This window comes from Eubalaena glacialis, chromosome 11, assembly GCF_028564815.1.
Source record: "Eubalaena glacialis isolate mEubGla1 chromosome 11, mEubGla1.1.hap2.+ XY, whole genome shotgun sequence".
NCBI lineage: Eukaryota > Metazoa > Chordata > Mammalia > Artiodactyla > Balaenidae > Eubalaena > Eubalaena glacialis.
The window spans coordinates 113248374-113260593 of record NC_083726.1 but is presented as its reverse complement, the minus strand read 5'-3'; the positions used below and the strand labels follow the sequence as shown (position 1 = coordinate 113260593).

Genomic DNA, 12220 nt, shown 5'->3' with positions numbered 1-12220 from the left:
TGCACCTTGTGTCAGGGGTCCCCAAGACCACTCTCTGGTTCACAAGAGAAGAACTCACAGGACTCAGAAACTGTTCTACTCATGGTTACAGTTTATTACAGTAAAAGTATACAAAGTGAAATAAACACAGGGGAAAAAGTAGGTGGGATGAAGTCCAGAGGAAACCATGTACAAGCTTCCAAGTGGCCCCTCCCAGTGGAGTCACACAGGACACACTTAATTCTCCCAGCAACCATGTGTGACAAGTGCAAAGTGTTGCCAATCAGGGGTGTTCACCTGAGCCTAGGTGTCCAGGGTTTTTATTGGGAGTTGGTCATGTAAGCCTATAGCACCTATGTGAATGACCTCAGCTGCTGAAGTTCCAGATCTCCAGAGGGAAGGAACTCACCATAAATCACACTTCTAGTATAAACTTTCTGGACAGACTGGTGGAGGATGGCTGAAGTTTTCAGGCATGCAGATACACTCATGAGACAAACCGTTCCAGGAGTTCAGTTCTCTGGAGCTAGGCAAAGGACAGTCATGGAAACAGGCCTTTCTTGAGAATGTGCAGGGTTTGAGCAACCCAGGCCTGCTGAGTTAACCTTTTCTGCACACCCCATATCAGGCTGAACAAGTTCTCTTCTTGTCCAAGGTTGCTGAGGGTCTGTATCAGGAATAGATACTGGATTTTGTCAAATGCTTTTTCTGCATGCATTGAAATAATCACACAGTTTTTCATTTTAGTTTGCTTATATAATGAGTTACACTGATTGCTGTTCAAATATTAAACGAACCTTGTATTTTGGGGATAAACATCATTTGATAATGATGCATTAACCTTCTTATATACCGTTAGGTTTGATTTGCAAAAATTTTGTTTAGAATTTTTGCATCTATGTTCATTAGGGATATTGGCCTGTAGTTGTCTTTTAATGTCTTTGACTGGTTTTGGAATTAGGGTAATGCCAGTTTCACAGAGTGAGTTGTGAAGTATTACCTTCGTTTCTATATTCTGAAAGTTTGTGCAGAAAGGTATTATTTCTTCCTTAAATGTTTGTTAGAATTCGCCAGTGAAACCACTGGGCCTAGAGTTTTCTTTGTGGGTAGGCTTTTTCTTTAAATTTAAATTCTTTGGTAGATATTGGGCCATTCATGTGATTTATTTCTTCTTGAGGGAGCTCTGGTAGTTTGTGTCTTAGAAAATATGTCCATTTCATCTCAGCTGTCACACTGATTGACATTAAGTTGTTCATAACGTTCCATTATTATCCTTTAACGTTTGTAGAATATGTAGTGATATTATCTCTCTCATTCTCAATATCGGTAATTTGTATTCCTCTTTTTCTTTTTCCTTTTGGTTTCATTTTCTCTGTTGTTTTCATTTCAGTGCTTTGCACTCTAAACTTTATTTCTTTGCTCCTGCTTGAGCTTAATTTGCTCTTCTCTCATTTCTTAAGGAGGAAGCTGTGGTCATTGATTTGTGACATTTCTTTTTTGATATAAGCATCAGTATAGCTATAAATTTCCTTCTAAGAACTGTTTTAGCAACATACCACAAATTTGATATGCTTTCATATGTTCTATTTTCCCTTTTTATTTCTTTGATCAATGGGTTATTTTAGAGCGTGCTATTTATTTACAAATACTTGAGGATTTTACAGATCTTTTTTATTGAATTCTAATTTAATTCCATTTTAATCAGATAGTGTACTTTATAAGACCTGAATTCTTTTAAATGTATTGGGACTCCTTTTATGGCCCAGAATATGGTCTATCTTGTTAAATGTTCTCTGTGTAGTTGAAAAAAATGTGTACTCAGCTGTTGCTGGTGTACTGGTCTATAAATATTAATTAGGTCAAGTTGGTTGATAATGTTCAAGTCTTCTACATCCTTGCTTATTTCTACCTACTAATTCTATCAATTATTGAGAGAGGAGTATTAAAATCTCCAACTATAATGGGATTTGCCTATTTCTCCTTACAGCTCTATTAGTTTTGCTTCATGTATCTTGCACTCTATTATTAGGTATATAAATGTTTAGGATTGTTACTGATTAACGGGCCTCTTTATCATTAGGAAATGACATTCTTTATCACTAATAATATTATCTCTGAAACCTACTTTAATATTAACATACCACGCAAGCTTTCTCTCTAGTGTTAGCACTGTATATCTCTATTTATCCTACTTGTGTCTTTACATTCAATGTGTGTTTCTTGTAGACAACTTACAGTTGGGTCCTGCTTTCTAATCCAATCTGACAATCTGCCTTCTAATTGGGGTGTTTAGAGCATTTATTTTGGTATGATTATTGATATGGTTAGGTTTAAGTTTATCATCTTGCTTGGTCCCATCTGTTCTTTGCTCCCCTTATCATATACCTTCTTTTTGGGATTTCACTTTATCTCCTTTGGTGGCTTATAACTCTTTGTGTGTCTACACACACTGTTTATTTCTTCACTTTCCATGCATGCCAAAACCCACTCTAATTTAGCTTTTCTAGCTTCTGGGCTAATATCTTCCACCACCGTCTCTCTCTCTCCCCCCCCCCCCCCCACACACACAAGGAGGCGCTTGCTAGGATCTCCAATGAGCTTCAAGTTACCAAATCCTATGCACTTTTATCAGACCTTGTCTTATTTGACCTCTCAGTAACATTTCACAGTTTACCCACTGTCCTGCATTACTTTTTTCTTGGTTTCCATTAAATCACTCTCCAGATCATCTTAGATTTCTGGCCACAAACTCTCAATCCTCTGCAACTTTACTTCGGTTCAGCCTATAACTTGTAGGTTACTGGGGCTCAGTCTTAGCCCTTTTTTGTCTTTCTCAGCATCTTTAAAACATGGTCCTCAAGAATTAGGAAGTAGTTCAAAGGCATTTTTCACAGAAAAAAAGTAATGAAAGAAATTTGATCACATACAGTTTGCAAAGCTGAAATATAAGATTAATTACAATTTTCACAAAAATCCTTTTATTTTCATAACATCTCAATATGTTCAGTCTGTGTTACTGAGTTCATATCAGCTAGTGTTCAGCAAATACAATGGTGTAAAACCAAATAAATTTTCACATAATCTTCTAACAGAGCCCCAAGTCAATTTGCTTTGTTGATAAGGATAGAGAAGGGACCAAGACTAAAGGGGCATCACCCAGCTAAAACAGGTAAAAGTCTGAATATTGCTGAGAAGCTGTCAATCCAAATTTAATGCCCAATTTAATTGTTGTTACAAAAAAAAATAAACAAACTATTAACAAAATTTCTTTATTAAATGACTCTGTTGGAAGTCACATCTTATCAATGGCACATGACATAGAAAAGCAATTATTATCACTTGAGTGTTTCAACATGTGTTTAGTTTTAAAACTGAACAAACTACCTGAGCAAAAATACAAATCCGTTCTCGCAGTACACGTCGTATGTAACGGGGCAGAAATACTCGACAACCTTTTGTTCTGCTTGTGGGTGGAAGCTCACGGTACAAGGGAAGTCAGTTTTCATTCAGGCGGTGATATTTCTGTGAGCTGCGACACGGGCTGAAAAAGGTGCAATCCATTCAAAACTGACAGAGCATGAGCTATACGAATAGCAAGGAAAGGTGCGGCTGGGTTCCTAAAAGATGTTTTAAACATCTGGGACAGTCAGAAGGCACCAACGTGCCTCCTGATTGTAACCGAGTGTGGAAGGAAACAGTGAAAACTGAACACCAGCAAATCTTGACAACTCAGAATATGTGCTCTCAGATGCTGAGGAAAGCAACGGCAGTGTGTGCAAGATTACTCTTCCCACCTAAGTTTACTAGCTGCCAAGGACAGAAGTGCTGACAAGAGTTTCTGAAAGGAGGGATGAGATAAAAACGTTTCTTCATGATGCTAATAATACCAATGGTCATTCTTGATTTCCAGAGGCCTGCTGAAGTGGATGCTGAAATATAGTCAGCATCATAAATACCTGGAACCTACTATTTCAAGGCCAAAATACCCCAAATTTTCATGCTGAGAGTAAGATACCGGATTTCTCAAAGTCAGCAAACTATGCTGCAAATGGCTCAGTTGCTAGGCTGTGATTTCTTCCCAGAATCTGATGGTTTTCTTTACTCATCAGAGAGTGAGACTGACTTTACTATTGTGGCTGTATAAAGAACACAGCCACGCTACAAGAAAACATGAACAGCTATCTTCCGGAGACTGAAGTAGTCCCAGAATCCATTCGCTCCCTGCGTCCAAACATTCCGGCTGCTTGAAACATCCACCCCTACAGTTAGTTAATATTACAAGTGTATCAACTTGGCAACTGACAGAGCACGAGGAATAGTCCCAGAATTCCCATAATTTCTCAGTCTGTGTTTTATCTTGTTATTCCAAATCATCTAACAGGGCCAGCAAACACTAGTTGCAAATCTTGACAATCTATAATTACAGCATGGGATTTCCTATTTTAATAGAAATATAGGGTAAAAAATTCAAGTGTCTGGGTCTAACCTACATCTCAAGCTACCTATCAAGTTAGATACTTTGTAAGAGGCTGCAAAAATGTCATCTTTTTAACAATGAAAACATTATTCATTTTTAAAATACATAATATAAACAATAAAATATTGTTTAAAATTGGTGATCTGCATGGGCGCTGAAAATTTGAGAAACACCGCCCTAGGGATCTCACTTGCTCCCAAGATTTTAAAAGCCGTCTGTCTATACAGGCTGAGGCCATAAACAGCCATTTCTAGCCCAGCCTTCTCCTCTGAGCTCCACTCACTTATCCAACTGCCCCTTTGACTTTTTACTTGAATGCCTCACAGGCAGGTTAAACCTATCACAGGCCCCAAACCAAACTCCTGGTCCCCTCCACATCTTCCCCTTTCCCAGTCTCCCCATCTCAGGGAAAGTGGCCCTTCTTCCCGGCTGCCTGTGCCAGGAACCCAGCCTCCATCACTCAAAGTGCAGCCTGGGTTGACCCACTCCTCTCTCTCCCCCGCTTAGTCCAAGCCCCCTTCACCCTCACCCTGGACTACACTATATGTTCCTAAGTGTCTTCGAACAGACCTCCTGATGCTCTCTGTGTGAGCTTTTAATCGCTGCTGGAACAAATTACCACCAACGTAGTGGCTTAAAGGAACACAATTTCTTATCTTACAGTTCTGCTGAAGTCTGACGTGGGACTCACCGGACTAAAATCAACTAGCGATTCCTGTCTGGAGGCTGTCGGCGGGGGGCGGGGGGAGGCGTGGGTGGGAATCTATTTCCTTGGCTTTTCCTGCTTCTAGAAGCTTATCACATTCCTTGCTTCGTGGTCCCCTTCATCTCCAAAGCCAGCAACCTTGTATATCTTTGTTTTTTTTAATTCATTTTTATTGGATTAGAGTTGTTTTACAATGCTGTGTTAGTTTCTACTGTACAGCAAAGTGAATCAGCTGTACGTATACATATATCCCCTCTTTTTTGGATTTCCTTCCCATTTAGGTCACCACAGAGCACCGAGTAGAGTTCCCTGTGCTATACAGTAGGGTCTCATTAGTTATCTATTTTATACATAGCATCAATAGTGTATATATGTCAACCCAATCTCCCAATTCCCCCCCGCCCTTGGTATCTTTGATTATCCTCCCATCCTCACATCGACTCACTTCTGTCTGCATCTTCTAAGGATACTTTTAAGGACCCTTGTGATTCCACTGGGTCCACCTGGATAATCCAAGGTAATCTCCCTGTCAGTAGTCGGCTCATCAGCAATCTTAACGCCCCTTTGCTCTGGGACCGAACACATTCCCAGTTCCCGGTGACGCGGACACGGTTATCTGTGGCAGGCCATCATCTGCCTCGTACACTCTCTAATAAATAACTCGTGTTCCACACAGCAGCCACAATGATCTTCTTCAAAATGCAAGTATGTTCATGTCACTTCCTGTGTAAAACACTTCGATGGCCCCCACTCCTCCAAGGATAAGGTTCAAACCCTAAACATGTGCCACAAAGCCACACATGGCCTGTTCCTACCTACCTGCTGGCCCTAACTCCTGGTTCACCGCATTCCAGCCACACATGGCTTCGCTCACAGGCTCCTTTCTGCCTCGGGGCCTTTGCCCAGGCTGTTTCTGCTGTCTGAACAGCCCTCCTCCCCTCCCACCCAGCCTTTACGTGGCTAACTCTTGCTCAATCCTTCAGATCTCTGTAGAAGTAACTTTCACTGGGTGGCCTGACCTGATCTCCAAGTCCAGCACTAGCTCCTCCTATTACACGTCGTCGTACTTTTTCTTTTAGAGCTTCTACTACAATTGGAGCTCAATGTTACTGTGTAACTATCAGCTTCATGTCGCCACCCTGCGCAGACTGCAAACCGGTGTGGGCTGGGCCTGTTCTGCTCTGCTCACCACTGTAAACCCTTGGATTCAGAGCTGACTGGCTTATAGTAGGTGTTAAATAAATACATAAGTGCCCTCAGACATTATTTCCAAAGCAGGTCTAACTCTTAGAGGGGGAGCTGCATGAGCCAAAGACCTCGGCATCCTGCTTGAGCATCAGGCCAGGCGGGTCACAATGGGCAAACTGCCTCACCCCACCCCTCAGGCCTCAACCACAAACACGTGCCTCCAGCCTGCTTCCCAAACTCTGTTTTGTCCCCTGATACCAAAAACTATTAGACTCATTCCTTAGCCTTGTGCAGCACCTGCCACGCCAACCCTGGAAAGGCCACAGTATTTCTCTCCTCCTGCTCGTGGGCTGCATCACTAGAAAAGTTCCAAACGCACAGAAGTTGGTGTCACAAAAACGTCAAGGTTTCCTGCAGTTCGAGAACCCTTCCTTTAGCTCTGAGTCCCTGTGACTCTCCCCACAGGGTCTTTTCTACTCACTTTAAAGCCTAGAACCTAAGTTGGACTGGGAAGAGTATCTGTTCTGGAGCCAGAAAGTTCTGGGTTTAGAACCTGGCTGTCCTCATTCAGAAAGTGCACCCAACTTTCAGCCTTAGTCTCATCGCTAAAAAAGAGAACAATAATTTATAAATCCCCACCTCAGAGGTACTGGATGACCCCATACTCTATTTAGACTGCCCGCAGCCACCAAACACTGGCACGTTACACTCCTCTGTCAGCTCAGCTAAACCCACTGTTAGAACAATTACAAAGAATGCCAAGAAGATAAAGCTGTCAGTTATGAACCTGTGAGTGTACGCTGGCCCTAAGAACACATCTTCATAGACACTACATTCTCTAGAACTTTCACTGCCAGGAACACATCCTACCTCTGTCCCCCTCCAGCCCGAAGGTACGCCTATAGCATATACTGCCTTCTCAGATAGGATGTCCCACAGATGCCAGCTGCTGTCCTCGCAGCACCCCACCCTCATCCTCTCGCGATGTCCTCACCGAGATGACCACGGGACATGCGCTTTGTCCACGTCACTCCTCCATCCAAGCTGTAGTGGCCATTCTCTCTCTCACTTCCGTGGCCGTTGGCCATGTTGCTTCCTCTGCCCTTCCCACAAGACCACTTCTGGGACTTGGACACCTAGCTCAAGTGTAACTTGCTTCAACAAACCTTCCCAGGCCCCCAGACGCCCTCTGGTAACACTGTCCCCACTCAAACTGTACCTCCAGGCCCCGGAGGGCACGCTCTGACTTGGTCCAGGTTTGCCCTGCCCCTCCCTAGTGCCTGGAGTGGTGTTTTCCAGACAATAGATGTTTATTCAGTGTTTGTTGACTGCGTGAAATAATGACTCAGTGACTGAGGGAGCTGGATTTAGACATACTGACTTTGAACTCTCGGAGGGACAACCAGTAGAGCTGTCCATCACCCAGTTCAGAAAGGGGGTCAGGACTAAAGATGTACATTTGGCAGGCAGAGTCACTACAGAGATATCTGAAGCCTTGGGGCTCACCAAAAAAGGATGTGCCGGGAGAAGAAAAAGCTTAAGGTGGCACATTTCAGGGACAGAAGAAGGCAGTGCAGCTCACCCAAGATTACGATTCAAGGATGAAGCATAGAAAGGAGAAGCAATCCAAAGGAATACAGTCCCAGGAAATCCAAAAAAGAGAGTTTTGAGAAAACCTCCAGTGGCATTACTGTTGCAAAATGACAGAAGAGAGGGAGGTGTGCAGGTGGCCGCTGTGCGTGGTGATTTGAAAACTCTCGGTGACCCCCTAGCAAGTCAGGTGCTGGGGCAGAGGCGGGGCTGGGGGAGCTGAGGTCTGAGTACGAAGGACAAGAAGTGTAAGACTATTCTCTCAAGAGGCTGGACAGAGGAAGGAGGGAATCATAGTGCCAAGGGAGCGTGGAAGCAGCTGTGAATATAAAACAACAGAGAAAAGGGAGGCTCAGCGGGTAAAGCGCTGGACCGATTTACAAACATTATCATTGCCCCGACCCAGCGGCAGGGTGGTGGCGGAGAGGACACCGGTGCTAAACGACTCTGTGGCTCACCCACCTGCGAGATCTGGGGGAAGTCACTTCCTTCTCCCTTAGCTAACTCATTAGATTGTTCTAACTATATGAATTAATAAGCGAAAAGGAATTCTGAAGAGTTTATCACTCTTCACAAAGTAAGGTCCTATCACTGCAACAGATGATTTGTTATCGTAACAGATGTTTGTCATTTTTCATTTTCTGTCGTCAGAGAGAAACTGAAACTCCCTCCTATGTAATGCTGATACTGACTCCGTTTCCTGCAAAGAGGGGGAAGACAGCGGCAAAGAGACAGAAAAAGGCAGGGCGAAGTCAGGGTACACAGAGTCAAGGCAGTGACGGCATCCCATCCAACTCCTTCCTACAGATCTGCCATTTTCCTACACTGGGGGACGTAAGTCCAGGGCCACCTGCCTCGGGTGGGTGGAGAACTGCCAGGATTTCACACCAGAACTGAGTGCCTGCTGCCCTGTCAACCTGCTTCTGCCTCGGCAGGGACCTCAAGGGGCCTGGTCGGTGAAAGGCTTGAACAGAATCATCACTGACCTCGTGACTGTCTTGAAAAATAAAATAAAATGGTGCACTGAGATAAAGTTTATTTATAGCTCCTTGGTTATCTTGTTTTGGGTTCCCCCGCCCAAGAAAACGTTCCAAGTTCAATGGTGATTTTCCATACTCAAACCATGTCATGGAGACTTCCCACATAGAAGGGGTGACTGCTTCTGAGCATTATCATGGCCAGAGTCAGTGCAGTATTTCCTCAAAACACTTGCGAGCGGAATACAGTATCACACAGAAGGTGTATTTCCAAGAGGAGATAAATTTGCAGATCACAGGTGGCATATCAAAGTCATAGAAGCTACTAAAAAAATACAGGGAGAAACTAGCAGAAGTCTTCAGTTAAAGCAGTCCTCTATGGCCTTCCTCCACAAAGCAGAATTTATTGTATCATTCAATGGAAAGAAATGGTAAACAGTAATTTAAATTGGTGGGTAATACAAAAGTCATCTGTATTTATCTTTAGGATGCACTGTGGGTTTTTTTTTCATCTTTCCAATTGTGTTTGGCTTCGAGAAGCATTAAAATTAATTTTCATTCCACGAGCACAGCTGGACAGACGATTCAGATGCCTCTTCTATTCAAAGAAACTAACAAATTACAAGAGGAAATCCATATGCAGAATGTTCACTGTACTTTTACAATGTGAAACTGCCCTCATTGACAACATTCATACGCTCAGAGGAAGAAAAGCAGTACCGGTAAGAAAACACAGGAGCATTAAGATCTATCAGAGCAGTGTGATAAGGGTCAAAAGAAGAATGTGGGCTTGTAGGTGGAAGGTTCACCACTGTTAACAAAAGTCAGTCTGCTCTACTGAAATCAAGCAAAATCATTAGGGAGATTTCAGAGAAAACCAAGCCTTCCTTCCAAAGAAGTGAGATAATGCTGTAACAAACCAAATATATGAGATACTCATTAATGCCTTTATAATCCTCACAAACACATGAGTGATCCAATAGCCAGTTCTGATGTATATGTGATGGAGGAGGGAGAATGAACCATGGGAGCAAAGGACTCTTCCTAGTATTGATGCAATCACTTTGTTAATTCAATGGATATTTACTGAGTGCCTACTGTATGTCAGGCTCTGTTCCCTAGTCTGAGGATACCGTAGTAAACAAAAGAGACAAAAATCTCTGCCCATATGGAGCTTCTAACGCGGTGAAGGATTTAAGACATGTGACTTTGGGCAAGACATGTACTTGGATGACTAAAGGGCATGTTATGGAGAAACCAGGAAGGAGAAGGACTGCCAATAAAAACTGAATACAACACAAACACACATATACACACATATAATAATAGAAAATGAAACTTATTGATGACAGATAGTGAAACTGAATATATAAGCAGAGAGCACATTCTCAAAATTTGAAATTATTTTTGCTAAAATCAAAACCCAGCAATTACTTTCCTCTGATGTGGCCTTGAAGGATTGTATGTTTGAACCAAAAAAAAAAAAAAAAAAAAGTGGGGGGGGTCTTAGATGATGACCATCGCTATTCGATGGCCTGGGATGTAACCATGATACACAACCAAAAAAATCCAGACCAACAGACTAGTTTCTACCGGTTAAAAACGTAAAAACAGAAGCAAGTTTACTGACAAACTCTCTAACTTATCTGGAAATATATGCCAGGAATGGGGAAAAAAAAGAAGTAATGATTACAGCAAAGCAGTTACTGCAAATATGGAAGCAGGGTTATTAAACTAAATTTAGGAAGTTATCTCAGCACGTGGGGTAGTTGCACATATTTAGGCCAACTATTTGCTGATACGTGATTCTGCCATTTTTCCAGTCAACTCAAAGGCGTAAATAGTGTCTATTTGCCGTGTAACTAGGCGATTTTACCTCTAACAGGAGATTAATGGAATACTCTTGGCAAGCGGATTCCACTCTTTGAAGGCTGCATATTAAATAAATGAATGTACAAAAGCAAGGTAAACAAAAATGCATGCAGACACAATGCAAATACCGGAGGGAGACACAAGACTTGCAGTGGAAAAGCTCCAGGTCATCAGTTTCTGTCCACTGGAAAAAAAAAATCTAAGAACCTCACCACCTAGAGGCTTAGAACACACGCTCGACCACCCCAGTTTTCCATGGCTGTCCACCAGGAAGGGAAAAGGAGCCCCGGCGGTTCCCCTTAGGCCCATTGCAGGACCCGGAGGGCGAGTCCCCTCGCTTTGGACGGGGATGGGGGTGGGGTTGGCGGGTACACCTGAGCCTAAGTCAGTCACAGGTCCGAAGCCCAGGAACTCCAGCCAGAGAGCAAAACGCCAAGTTTACAAAGAAGGTGGAGGGACGGGGGCGGAGAAACCACAGCGAGTCCAATCACTGGGACGGGACAGCCGTACGGCGCTGGGGACCCACCGAGCCGTCTCCATTGCTCGCAAGGCGGCTGCCCGAGCCGCCGGGGCCGGGGCCTTCGGGTCCCCGGAACTCATCAGCCGGTCGGCGCGGCCTAGGGGGGTGGGGGGCGGGGGGTGGGGGGCGTAGTTCCCGGGAACCCCGCCCGTCCTCTCCCGTCAACCCCGCCCATCGGTCCGCCCCGTCCCGCCCGGCTACTCACCGGATTCGCTTCCCACATAACGGTGGCGAAATCGAGCGGAGAGAGCCTGGCGGAAGGGGCTGGCCGCGGGGCCGGGGTGCTGGGTTTTTCCCGAGGGCCCGGGGAGCGAAAGGACGGAGAGGCAACCTCCACGCCAGCCTCCCCGTCATAAACCGGCGTCTTCGAACCCCCTAGAACCTCCCGACTTCCGGCCGAAGCCGGCCAACCAGCGCCAGCCCCGCCCCGCCCCGCCCCCGGAAGCTCGCCCCCGCCCCTGCCTCTCTCTTCCGGCCTCGGCGCGGAGTGGGCGGGGCCTGCGAGGGTCTGGGTCGTAATGCGGTTGTTAAAGGGCTACCAGTCCAGCCAGCCTCCAGGGCTGCATCCCTTCTGCAAAGTCCCCTCCAAGTGATCCTCAAGCCTCGATATTTATTGATGACCTCCGATATTTATTGATCACCGTATAGGGAGTGTACTGGCCAAGAGGCAGACAGGCCTGGGAATTAATAGCCTGCGGGACAAGCTTCCGACTCGGTTTCCTCGTGCTCAGAATGGAGGTGATAATAATAGTATCTAAGGGTGTGGTGTGATCATTGAAGGCACCTAGCATGGTGTTTGGTATACAGTAAGTGCTCGATGAGTGATGGTTATTTGCCAGACACTGACACTGTGCTAGGCTCTGCAATGAGCAAGAGTGACCCATATGCAGTCCTCATGGAGCTTAGAGTCT

General features: G+C 44.5%; 1 protein-coding gene across 4 annotated transcripts in view; it reads right to left on the bottom strand.

Annotated features, from left to right (window-relative positions):
- PARP11 (poly(ADP-ribose) polymerase family member 11) overlaps window positions 1-11699 on the bottom strand; it is an 83015-nt gene extending 71316 nt beyond the window's left edge. For all 4 annotated transcript variants that reach the window (XR_009702603.1, XM_061205885.1, XM_061205884.1 and 1 more), the window contains exon 1: window positions 11515-11699. Coding sequence is in view for 3 of the 4 variants with exons in the window: in XM_061205885.1 (XP_061061868.1) it covers window positions 11515-11532 (18 nt within the window). In the remaining variant the exon portion in view is untranslated. The remainder of the gene's footprint in view (window positions 1-11514) is intronic.
- Window positions 11700-12220: the final 521 nt, after the last annotated feature.